Here is an 11,682-nt window from a genome sequence, read left to right on the forward strand (position 1 = left end):
GATAGCTCCTTAGCAAGGGAGCATACTATTGAGGATCCAAAAGGGAGCTCCTTAGCAAGGGAGTGTACCTTTAGGTTCCAAATAAGCCATCCTTAAGAAATGGGATGAAAGGAGGTTCCAATCCCAAAAAGGGGACAACACAACCCTGTCAATGGGGCGTAAATGTTGACCACAAGAAAAGCCTAGGAGATAGCTCCTTAGCAAGGGAGCATACTATTGAGGATCCAAAAGGGAGCTCCTTAGCAAGGGAGTGTACCTTTAGGTTCCAAATAAGCCATCCTTAAGAAATGGGATGAAAGGAGGTTCCAATCCCAAAAAGGGGACAACACAACCCTGTCAATGGGGCGTAAATGTTGACCACAAGAAAAGCCTAGGAAATTGTTTATGTGATGGTATCAATATATATATTATGATGGCTCACGTTATAAAGGTATTTTTCTTTTACATGAAATATTTAAAGATAAATATTGATGAGTTACAAGTTATGAAATTGCTGTAAGAATTATTCATTGAAAGTTTGTTCCCACACCCCAATGTTAGTGAATTCCACTTATTAAGTTATCTCACCCCCCTTTATTTCCCATTATAGATATATTAGAAGGATTACTGGAGTAGAGATTCTTAGAAGACAGCTGTTACAAACTATTTTTGTAGAACTGAGGATTTTATTATTATTTTATGGCATTAAATATTGTATTGGAGAATTATTTTGAGCATGTTTTGTATTTGTTGAATTAGAGCTCTGATTTTTGTGATGAGATTCAAGGTTGCTAGTTCTTTTATTTAATATTTTTATGGATTATTCAGATTAAATAAACTATTATTGCTTATAATTTTGGGGTGTTACATTTGTAGTATCAGAGCCATGCCCTAACTGAAAGTGTGAGCCCCACACGCTAGGACGCGTGTGCCCGTAAGGGGGGTGGATTGTAGTGATCCAAAAAGAGGGGTCTTGCATTTCATGGAATCCCACATTGCCTAGGAAAGTACATAAGAATATGTTTATAAGGAATAACCTCTCTTCAATGTGTAGAGGCATTTTCCCCAGTGCAACTTGGGGAAGAACAAAACCATGAAGGGTATGGGCCCCAAAGTGGACAATATCTACACAGTTGGGGTGGGGTCGTTACACATTGTATCTTTTGGTTCAATGTTTCAAAACTTTTCTTCCATCACACATACACACAAAATTATTTGTATTTCAATTCATCATTTTTGCCTCTTGCATTTCTATTCCTTTATATATACCTACCCATAGCCATTCATGTCATCCCATGTCAAATACAATAGACCAAAAATGATTTCATTTACCTTCAATTTTTTGGAGACACCTACGTAGCTCTAAAATTGTTGTCTCATTCAATTCTAACCTGTATGAGTTGGCTACAACCAAGGAAAGCGGGCATGCATTTTATATTGAGTGATAATGGCAATTACAATTTTGATGTTAAGGTCAAACGTTGTAGATATGTGGGTTTTGTAAAGGATGTGATTGATTGTGAGTGTTTGAGATGTGTATTTTGTTTTAGAATTAAGGAGAAAGAGAAAGACACATTTTATATCAACTTTTATTCTATAATATTCCTCTAAAGTTGTTTTTTTATTATTTATTTCTCATTACTTGAACTGAATAATTATAATGGATATAAGTGTGCAATTTATAATTGTTTCTTTTTATGATAAACTCATTACTAACAAAATTTTATAACAATTATGTTATAAAATTTAAGAAAAGAAAGAGTCGTGGATTCGGAGCTTACACGTAGTCGTGTTAGTAAGTTATTACTGGAGATAGAAATAGATTTAGGGTTAAATCAGATTGTAAAACTTTAATTCTCTTACAGTGGATTTACCTTACCTTGAGGATAATTAGGTCAAATCCTCTCTAGATTTTTACCTTGAAACGGTTCGTTTCATTGGTTTTCCCAAGTTATCATATTGTTGTGTTATTTGCTTTTCTGCATTTGTGCGTGATATGATATATGTTTTTTTAACCTAGATCTGAATAATAAACCTAAGTAATCACTTGGTTAATTAATTAGGTTAAACAATCTGGTTTAAAGGGTCTAAACGAACAAACAATATATATATATATATATATATATAGATGAGTAGTAAATATCTTTACCAAAATTAAGAAATTGAATTAACACGTCACAAAATTGAAATCTTATTTAAAAATTTAATTGGATTTTCTTAGCTTTGGATATACCACAGCTTATAGAATGAATGAATGACGCTGGATGAAACTTGATCGTAACCAAAACACGGCATAGAAAAGAATTAAATGGTAAACGAAGAGTGAAGCTTTTCCAGTCAAGACTCGATAGGGTGGAGGAGAAAAGATTCTTTTTAATTACCTAATTTGAGTATGGTTGTTAAAGGAAAAATATAAGGATTGGAAATGAGAGTTGATCAAATCGGGGGAGTTTAGGACTTAAACAAAGGCAATATTATAACTGAATAATAAAATTTAATAAATTAGTCATTGTGATACTCTACGTACCCATATCATATATGTGAGTGAGCAAACCATAAACCTTTCACCACGGGCAACGCCACACTACCTTTTCAGTTTAACTTTATCAACATGTGGCTATTAATCCATTTTCCACCTATCTAATCACTGACCATTCATTAATTCTAATTATCATATATAAAAGGATGACTTTTAAACGCTTGGAATATGAAGTGGAAGACGAAGAAAAATGATTGTGGAAAAAGATGATAAACGTATACCAAACGAAACCTATATGGTGAAAGCTTTATGACTAAAAAAAAATTCAATTGAACCCGATCAATGTACCTAATACGGGCCACATCCAGCACAATTAGTACCGCATGTAGCGGAATGGAATCCCATGCCGACAAATTCTCAAGTCGCATGACCATCGATACTAATTACCAGTTTTGTCAACTATACGTTTCCGCATTAAGAGTAAGGATCGCAATGGTTCCCAAGGTTCTTCGCCTAGTAACGCTTATATAGGCGCTCCCCAAAAGGGAAAGATTGTGTGTTGATGCGCTTGCTCTCATGTTAATTTTCGTTTGTTTTGTTGCTCTCTGGAAATGCTCTAAAATGTTTTATGATGCATTGATACGTACAAAAAACACAAGGACCCAAAGAACAAGGACAACGCCATAATGGTACCCTTAGGCCACCGAGGGCCATGGTCTCCCTTGGATTTTTGAAAATTTTTTTTTCCACCTAATATATGATATTTATAAATATTATTGAATTTTTTGGTTAAAAATTCATATGGCCCTTTAAAATTGAAAAAAAAAATTAAAATAGTCATCTAAACCAAAAAAAAAAAAAAAAAAAAACTCAAAATTAATTAAAATGACCATCTAATCCATACTTGTGGTTTGTTGTCCCTTTCAAAAAATTTCAATTATCTACAAATAAAAAAAAAAAAAAAATTGGTATGACACTTTGGTTGATTGCTTATTTGGTACTATTTTAAAATTTTTGAAATTTTGAGATTTGGGTGTTATTCAATTAGCTAGTTCCACCTAGTGGATTTTTTATTTTTTTATTTTTTTATTTCTCATTAGTAAATTGACTTTATAGTTGAGCACTATTTCGATTAGATATTTTTTATGCTTAAACAAGTTTTAGCAATAAGATTCATAAATCATGCAAAACTACTATTGAAAATAGATTTCACCATTTAAGCATAATATAATTTGACATTTGGCTTCTAAAAATTGTTAAATATTTTTTAATTTGTCAATGGCTAATAAGGACTAGAAAATTAGTAGCCTACTAATTTTTATTTTATTTTTTTATATAGTGGTTATACATTTGAGCTTATACTTAATCTTCTAATTTCCACTACAACTATTGAATGGGGATTTGCAACCATGAATATTATCAAAACACCCATTGATTTTATTCATTGAAATGGAAATTTTTGCAACATCTAAGTACGGAATTAATCATTTATGATTTTTGAGTATTAAAAGAACATCAAATTTCATTTTGATAGATAATTACATTGCAATTTTTTAAGAAATAGTTATTTTGTGTTTTTTATTAAATTGTTGATATTTTGTTAATAAATGGGTGCTAATTTGGATCATCATTAAAAAAAATATATATATATATATATATATATATTACTTCGACCCCCCAAATAGAAATCCTGGCTCTATCCTTATCAAAGAACCTCTCTATACTTGAGCAACCCCAACCTACCAAAACACCATCCACCCCTCCATTACTATGAACAACTAACATTCCCCCATATGACCTAATAGAATGGGATGGCTGGATCTTAAAGGAATCAAATCATACCCTCCTTAATTTAATCCCCATGACCTAAGGTGCTTGCAATTTCAATTAGTTCAGGCCAATTATTTTATGTAATTTTAATTACAAAATAATTTCTAAAATTATAGTGAAGAGGTTGAGACCTTTGTTACCTAGGATTATAGATCCAAGCCAAGTTGTTTTTGTGCCTGAGAAGTGGATATCAGAGAATGTGGTCTTAGCTCAAAAAGTGGTTCATAGTTTCAATTTATACAGGGTTTAAATTGGATTTCGATGAAGCTTATGACTAATTAAAATGAGAATACATCTAGGTTGTCCTCCATAACTAGTTTTTAGTCAAAAGTTAATTTCCTCAATTCAACATTGTGTAGCAATGATTAGATTCATCCTTCTGCTCAATGGAAGTAAAGGGCTTGTTATTACTCCATCAAGGGGCATCAAATAGGGAGACCCCATCTCCCTTTATTTGTTTATCTTATGCCATGAAATTCTTTGTAGGCTTATTAATAGAGAATTGGATAAGGCGATATCAACGGAGTTTAGATTGTAGTAGGTAGGGCTGTCCATAGGTTGGTTCGGGTTGGGTTTGTGCCTAACCCAAAACCAACCCAATTAGATCAGGTGGAGAACTTCCAGACTTGTAGTTGATCGTAAGGGTATCGAGTCAAACGGATTGGGTAATCCTTGGATGGTGGTCAGCTTCAAGTGAAGCCAAAAACCGTCGAAAAAGTAGGAGGAGTAGCGTGATCTTATAAGATCTGGCGAGACTCATCTAAGATCTTGCCAGATCTAGTAAAGATCTTGTTGGATTCAGAGAGATTTCCACCAAATCTTGCGAAGAATTCATAGTGAATTCCTGCTAAATCTAGTGAATCTCCACCGGATCTAGCTATGTTGGTAGCCGAACTCCATTGCATCTAGTTGAAAATGTTGTTGTAATGGGTTAAAATTGCCAAATTTGATGTATTTACAGTTGGGTAGGGTTGCTTGGGTTTTGGAGGAGAAGATTTGCCGCTATTTGGTTTTTAAAGGTTGGGACTCATAGTCAACCACTGGAGCAGTCATATTTGGTGGTGATGGGTTGGGTCGGGTTTGGCGGGTGGCTTGAACAACCCCAGCAGTAAGACCCTGAGAATATCCAAATTACCGTACGCGCACAGATGATGTTATGCTATTTTGTAAAGCAAAGGTAGCTGAGATTGAGTCTCTGATGGGTTGCTTAGAAATATACTGTAGATGGTCTGGTCTGTCTATTAGCTTGGAGTAGTCAGGTATTTTATTCCTATTTCCTGGAATGAGTTATGTTAACCATTGCATGATGGTGAGTTGGGCTTTAAATCTTTTGAAAGTTTTAACATGGCCATTATAACAAAGCTAGGTTGGTGGGTTCTTTCCAATAGAGATAGTTTTTGTGTCAAAATTCTAAGAGCCAAGTATAGAGTTCACAATAATTGGCTAAATTCTGGTCCAACATAAAATGCTTCTTGGTCTTAGAGAGGCCTGGAAGCTATTAAACCCCTTATGGCAAAAGGTGCAAGCAGACGAATAGGAAATAGTGATAGCATTTGGGTTTGGGATGAGCCATGGATCCTAGATGTTACAGATTTCATTCCTAAGCGTCGAAGAGGCCATGGGGAGACTTAATGCTTAGTGGTTTCTCAGGTAATGAATCAAGATAAAATAGGTTGTGATGTGGCAAAGCTGAAATTTTATTTTGATGAAGCCTCTGTTAAAGCCATATTGAACACACCTAGATGGAATAGTGCCCAGGTGGATGGATGGACCTGGATAAGAAGTAGTTAAGGAGATTGACTGTCAAATTAGTTTATAGAGAATTAACAATGGATGGTAACGTAGTTCCTAGCCACCCAGTCTTAAAGAAAATTTGGAAGTCAAAGCTCCATGACAGGTTGAAAAATGCACCTCTGGCTACAGTGGGTGCCCCTCCCACAAGGGATAGATTGAGCAGGGTATGTCTCATTGAAGAAACTTCTTATGTTTTATGTGACCATGATATTGAATCCCCATTCATCTTTTATGGAATTGTCAAGTCGCATGGGCATTATGGTTTGGAAGTGAGTGGAAAGTTAAAACTGATGCTATATTCTTTCAAAGTTGGGAAGGTCTTATAGATGGATTTTAGATCCATCAATGATATTTGGTTTGAATATGGAACATAAGGATGCTTTTACTTTTTCTGGAGCCATAATACTAGAATTGATTTGGAAAAATAGGAACCAGGTGTTGTTTGAAAAGAAGACTTTTGAGATTGACAGCCTAGTTGGGAATCTATGCTTGCTAAAAAAAGAACACGACTGGAGAAGTGAGATCCCACATAACAATTATGTCTTAAAAATCCACAGCAAATGGTCTCATCCTCCAAAAGGACATGTGAAATTTAATTGCAACGGTGCAGTGGGCTAAGAGTTCTCAATTGTTGCGGCGGTCGCTAGAGTTTGGAGAGGCCCAATGGTTTTGGCTGCATCTAAAGAAGCCGATACCATTATCCCTCTCTAAGTAGGGGTGGAAGCAATACTATGGGCAGTGCAGCTAGCCAAAGCCTAGAAGTTGGAGAGAATAATTATCGAAAGTGATTCCAAAGCTTGCATAGAGGCGTTTCAGGGCCTAGGTTATAGTTGTCTTGGAGGATTATAAGCTGGAGATATATAGTTAGTAATCTAGCGGAGGCTTTTAGTGTATGTATTTTCAATTGGGTTAGTAGGGAAGCTAATAAATCTCCTTATGTTTTGGCTAGGTGGTCTTTGAAGAATAGGCTTATGGTTTCTTTGATTCAGGCCCCCAGGCTTTTGTTGATGTTATCTAACAGGAGCATTGCTTTGGTTCTAATATGGGCTCCTCCTAAGTTGTATAGTTTTTTGGTTCAATAAAAGTTTTACATATTATGAAAAAAAGAAAGAAGTAATAATAATAAATGGATAGTACGCTAAGACAAAGATAGTACAATCTAATAGCGAAATTAGCACAACACATCACACGAACTCTTCAAATCTACCTACTATTGTATCAATTGACCACTTCTACTTGTTAATCATCAAGGATTTTAGCTTTATTTTTAATTTGGTGCTCAACATTTTATAGCTTTCATTTTAGTCTTTATAGTTTTTAATTTGTTGTCATTTTAGCATCTGCCATCATTTTACTTATAATCAATTAGCCGTGTAGAAAAAAAAAAGGGGGGGGGGTGGGTGGGGGAAGAAATTTGAAGACCAAATTAAAGATATTTTTGGGCATAGAGGATTATTGTTTTTGTCAAAATATTCAAACATGATAGGTAAAAGAGTGACTGCTGACATAAAATTTCCGGGCTTTTACAACTACTAATCTATAAAATTCCAGAGTACTAGTTATCAGACCCAACCCCAAAAGTTCTCCCCTAAAAAATTATCTATATTGCAAATCAATCTATTGAGACTAATTAAGAGGATAACAAAAATGAATAGAATGATTTGGTCATCGCTTATGGGATGAATGACATAAGTAGTGGTGCTGTGTTGTCCATTTGAGATGATAAATTGTGAGGATGCAAATCGATTATAGACACAAGTGGAATACGTACCTGGTGAGGAATAATAGCACGTTGACTGATTCCGCTTCAGGTCATAACCACATACTCCCTTGTATGCCGTGCAATTAAGACATGCCGCTGTATCCACCTTCCATTTTACATCAAATCCTTCTCTAATGGCTTCCTCTAATTTTGACTGAACTATTTCTATTCCTGTCCACGGACCGAACTGAACTGGAACAGGAACAACTACGCTTTCTTTACATTCCCCAGGCCCATAAGCTCCCCAGTTGATGCGCGCAAAACCATTTTTTTGGCAATTGAATTGTCCGAGGCCTGGGAAAGGTATAAAAGAAAAATCACAGCCATAGACTATTGTAAGATTCTGTAAACCAATGCCAAAATCCAATAGTGAAGGATCGAGGGTGGAATTCACGAACTCTGGTGAACAAATCCCAGTCGAGAAGTCCTCTCTCGTAATCTTGAGTATTTGGGCCTTGGGATTGACATCTAACACTTGGTACGTCACGTTCATAATCTTTATGGTAGCAACACTTCCCTGGCAATTGAGCTTTAGTCCAGGATAGCCACAACTATTTGGTCGGTTATCTCCCCAAAAAGGAAAACCAATGTTATTCAACTTTCCACAGTTGAACAAATTGCTACAGCTCTCGTGCATATCTTCATCGCATAAAGATAGAGAATCTTGATGAAAAAGAAGAATATGAAAAATAAAGAAACAAGAAAAGGAGACGATGAGAGAACCCACGAATTCATTTCCTGAGTGAAACTCAAAAAAAAGGTAGGAACTGATTACGGGTAATCTATTGTACTGAGGAAAATAAACGAAGCATGACTGAGTGACTGTTAACAGGTGAACATAACGTCCCTCAAAAAAAAAAAAAAAAAAAAAAAATTGTGTGGAAAGAGAGAGAAGGAATCACATTGGACGTTTAGTTGACTTAATTACAACTTCTTTAACACTCCATGCCAAACTTTTTTCTTCTCCTTTGAGTAGGAGTGTTGCTTCTCACCGTGAGTGAGCCTTCTTCCTCTCTTTTCTCCTAGGCTTGACCCTTCAAGACTAGAGAGCCTTTGCTTTCGGAGCACCATGGACACTGATGTCCTAGAACGTATTCAACAATTGCAGCTAACAACAGAGGAAGATAAAGCCATCACAATCCGACCAGTAAGAAGAAAAGAGATATTGGAAGAATACTCTTTAAGCTTAATCGGGAAATTCCTTACAGCTAGATCGATAAATATGAGAGCAGCCAAGAATCTATTGCAATCAATGTGGAAAATGGGTGATGATCTGAAGGTGGTGGAGGTTGGAGATGGGCTATTGCAGTTTAAGTTCTCATTGGAGAGTCAACTCACTTGGGTCTGGAACAATGGTCCCTGGTGCTTTGACAATCAAATCCTTGCCCTACGAAGATGGAAGAAAGGCATGTCAGCTAGAACAATGAACTTCACTCATATTCCCTTGTGGGTCCAAGTCTGGGGGCTGCCTTTTGACTTAAACATTAAAGAAGCAGGTCAGGACATAGGGCAGGGGTTGGGAAGAGTCATTGAAGTGGATTGCAAAGCAATAAAAGCAGATCAAGCCTGCTTCCTTAGAATACGGGTGGAGGTGCCACTGGACAGACTGCTGCGGTGGGGTGGGCCTATTGTCAGTCTAGAGGGCGACAAAGCAAAAGTTGCTTTCCGATATGAACGTCTCGTGGGCTGGTGTTTCGCATGCGGTAAAATGGGCCATGAACTGAAAGAGTGCAAGTCAGCCAATGAAGAGGACAAGAACGAGAAACCATATGGAGAGTGGTTGAAGGTCGGAACTCGGCTCAAACTTGATGCGCAGAGAAGCAAACCGAGAAGCCCGGAACGACACCGGGGAGATACCACCGCAGTGACCGAACCAACACCGCTACCAGTGGACCCCACAGGCATGTGCAATACAATCTAGGAAGATGCGGAAAATTTGGAAAAGCCCAGGCCTAGCTCGACACCTACAGTGCAGCTTTTCATGCAACCTACCATCCCTATATCCCCTCCCTTCACGTTACTAGCTGACCCGATACTGACTGAAAGCATTATCACGTCAAATCACAACCAAACCAGCATGGAAACCGGCCTTTACGAGGAAGAACTCTACTGCGTGCCTGTCAATTATGGGAAGACAACAACTATTGTCACGTCTTCTTCCACATCCCCATGTACAACATCAGAGGACCCACTGGTCAAACAAAAAGCCACCTGGAAAAAACTTTCTAAACCAAAACAAAACTCAGCCACGTCACATACCATGACCTCAGTTGGGAAAAAGAGATGCTCCAACCATGCAAACAACCTTGATGGCCAGGATGATGAACCAAAAACTAAAAGGCTTAAGGGTGTGGCCGATTCAACACAACCTACTGATCAAACGGTGGAGGTTGCGGCGCAGCCCCGCTGATCACAATGATCATCATCAATTGGAATTGCCGGGGACTTGGGAACCGCCGGGCAATTGAGGTTCTTGCCGATTTGGTGAGAAATAAAGCTCCCATCATTTTGTTTCTCATGGAAACAAAATTGACAGTCCGAGAGATGGAACCAATAAAGGCAAAGTTGGGATTTCAGGGGATGCTTGCAGTGTCCAGTGATGGTAGAAGAGGTGGCTTGGCAATGCTATGGAAAACTGAAGTGGTACTTGACACGTATACTTACTCCCCTCATCACATTGACACACGGATCCTCCCTCCCTCAGGCCTACCGTGGAGACTAACAGGGGATTTACGGATACCCCGATGAACAACAGAAACCAAAGACATAAAGGTTACTCTGACACCTTCACAGTCGCTCTACACTACCTTGGGTGTGTATTGGTGACTATAATGAGATACTGAACTCTAGGGAGAAGAATGGCAGGCTACCTAAGTTGTTGCCCCCCATGGTTGAATTTCAAAGTGTTTTGCTCTTTTGTGGACTAATAGACCTTGGTTACAGTGGGTACAGGTTTACGTGGCGAAATGGGAGAGCCAAGGAAGCTTTTGTGGAAGAGAGATTAGATAGAGCACGCGTATCAGTAGATTGGTTGGAGATACACCCAAGGGCGAAGGTGACCCATTTGACGGCCTCATACTCCGATCATGACCCGATATTACTGGACACTACACCGGCTACTGCCCATGCCCCTCAATGGCAGCATAAGCTCCACCGGTTTGAAGAAAAATGGGTGTCACACCGTGAGTGTGAACAAATAAGTCGTGGCTCTTGGACCCACTTAATCGTTTCGGGTAGCCCCATGAATAGACTTTTTGAGAAAATAAAACAAACTAGATCAGCCTTGGTGACATGGGGCCGGCATACTTTTGGCAACACAAAGACCGGCCTAAATGCAAAGCAACAGGATCTTGAGGAGTTAATGGAACAAGGGTATGGGCAGAACTTGCATAGCATCAATGAATTGAAAAATGAGATCAACACTCTGTTGCATCATGAAGAAGTATTCTGGCGGCAGCAGTTTAGGTCCATATGGCTCAAGGCAGGGGATAAAAACACCAGGTTTTTCCACCAAAGAGCGAGCCAGAGACACATGAAGAAAAGAATCGATGGGCTGAATGATAGGGAGGGTGTATGACAATCTGACATGAGTAAAATCAACAATATTGCTGAGGAATACTACACCAACCTATTTACCACAGCTCAGGCAAGGAACATGGAGAGGGTGTTGGGGGCAGTCGATAAGGTTGTGACTCAAGACATGGCTCACTCACTAACATAGCCTTACACTGAGGAAGAGGTGCGGGTGGCCCTATTCGGTATGCATCCATCAAAATCACCGGGTCCAGATGGTATGTCTCCTTTCTTTTTCCAAAAATATTGGCATATTGTTGGGCAT

General features: G+C 38.1%; 1 protein-coding gene across 1 annotated transcript; it reads left to right on the top strand.

The window, feature by feature from the left end:
- The first annotated feature begins 8,913 nt into the window (after positions 1-8,913).
- On the top strand, positions 8,914-9,765 carry LOC115965663. Its single transcript, XM_031084940.1, has one exon. The coding sequence runs from the start codon at positions 8,914-8,916 to the stop codon at positions 9,763-9,765; it is 852 nt and encodes a 283-aa protein (XP_030940800.1).
- The last annotated feature ends 1,917 nt before the right edge of the window (positions 9,766-11,682 follow it).

Source organism: Quercus lobata, chromosome 2 (assembly GCF_001633185.2).
Source record: "Quercus lobata isolate SW786 chromosome 2, ValleyOak3.0 Primary Assembly, whole genome shotgun sequence".
Lineage (NCBI taxonomy): Eukaryota > Viridiplantae > Streptophyta > Magnoliopsida > Fagales > Fagaceae > Quercus > Quercus lobata.

Excerpts from the sequence above, each read along its gene's own strand:
- LOC115965663 (XM_031084940.1), top strand. The coding sequence starts at position 8,914 with ATGGACACTGATGTCCTAGAACGTATTCAACAATTGCAGCTAACAACA.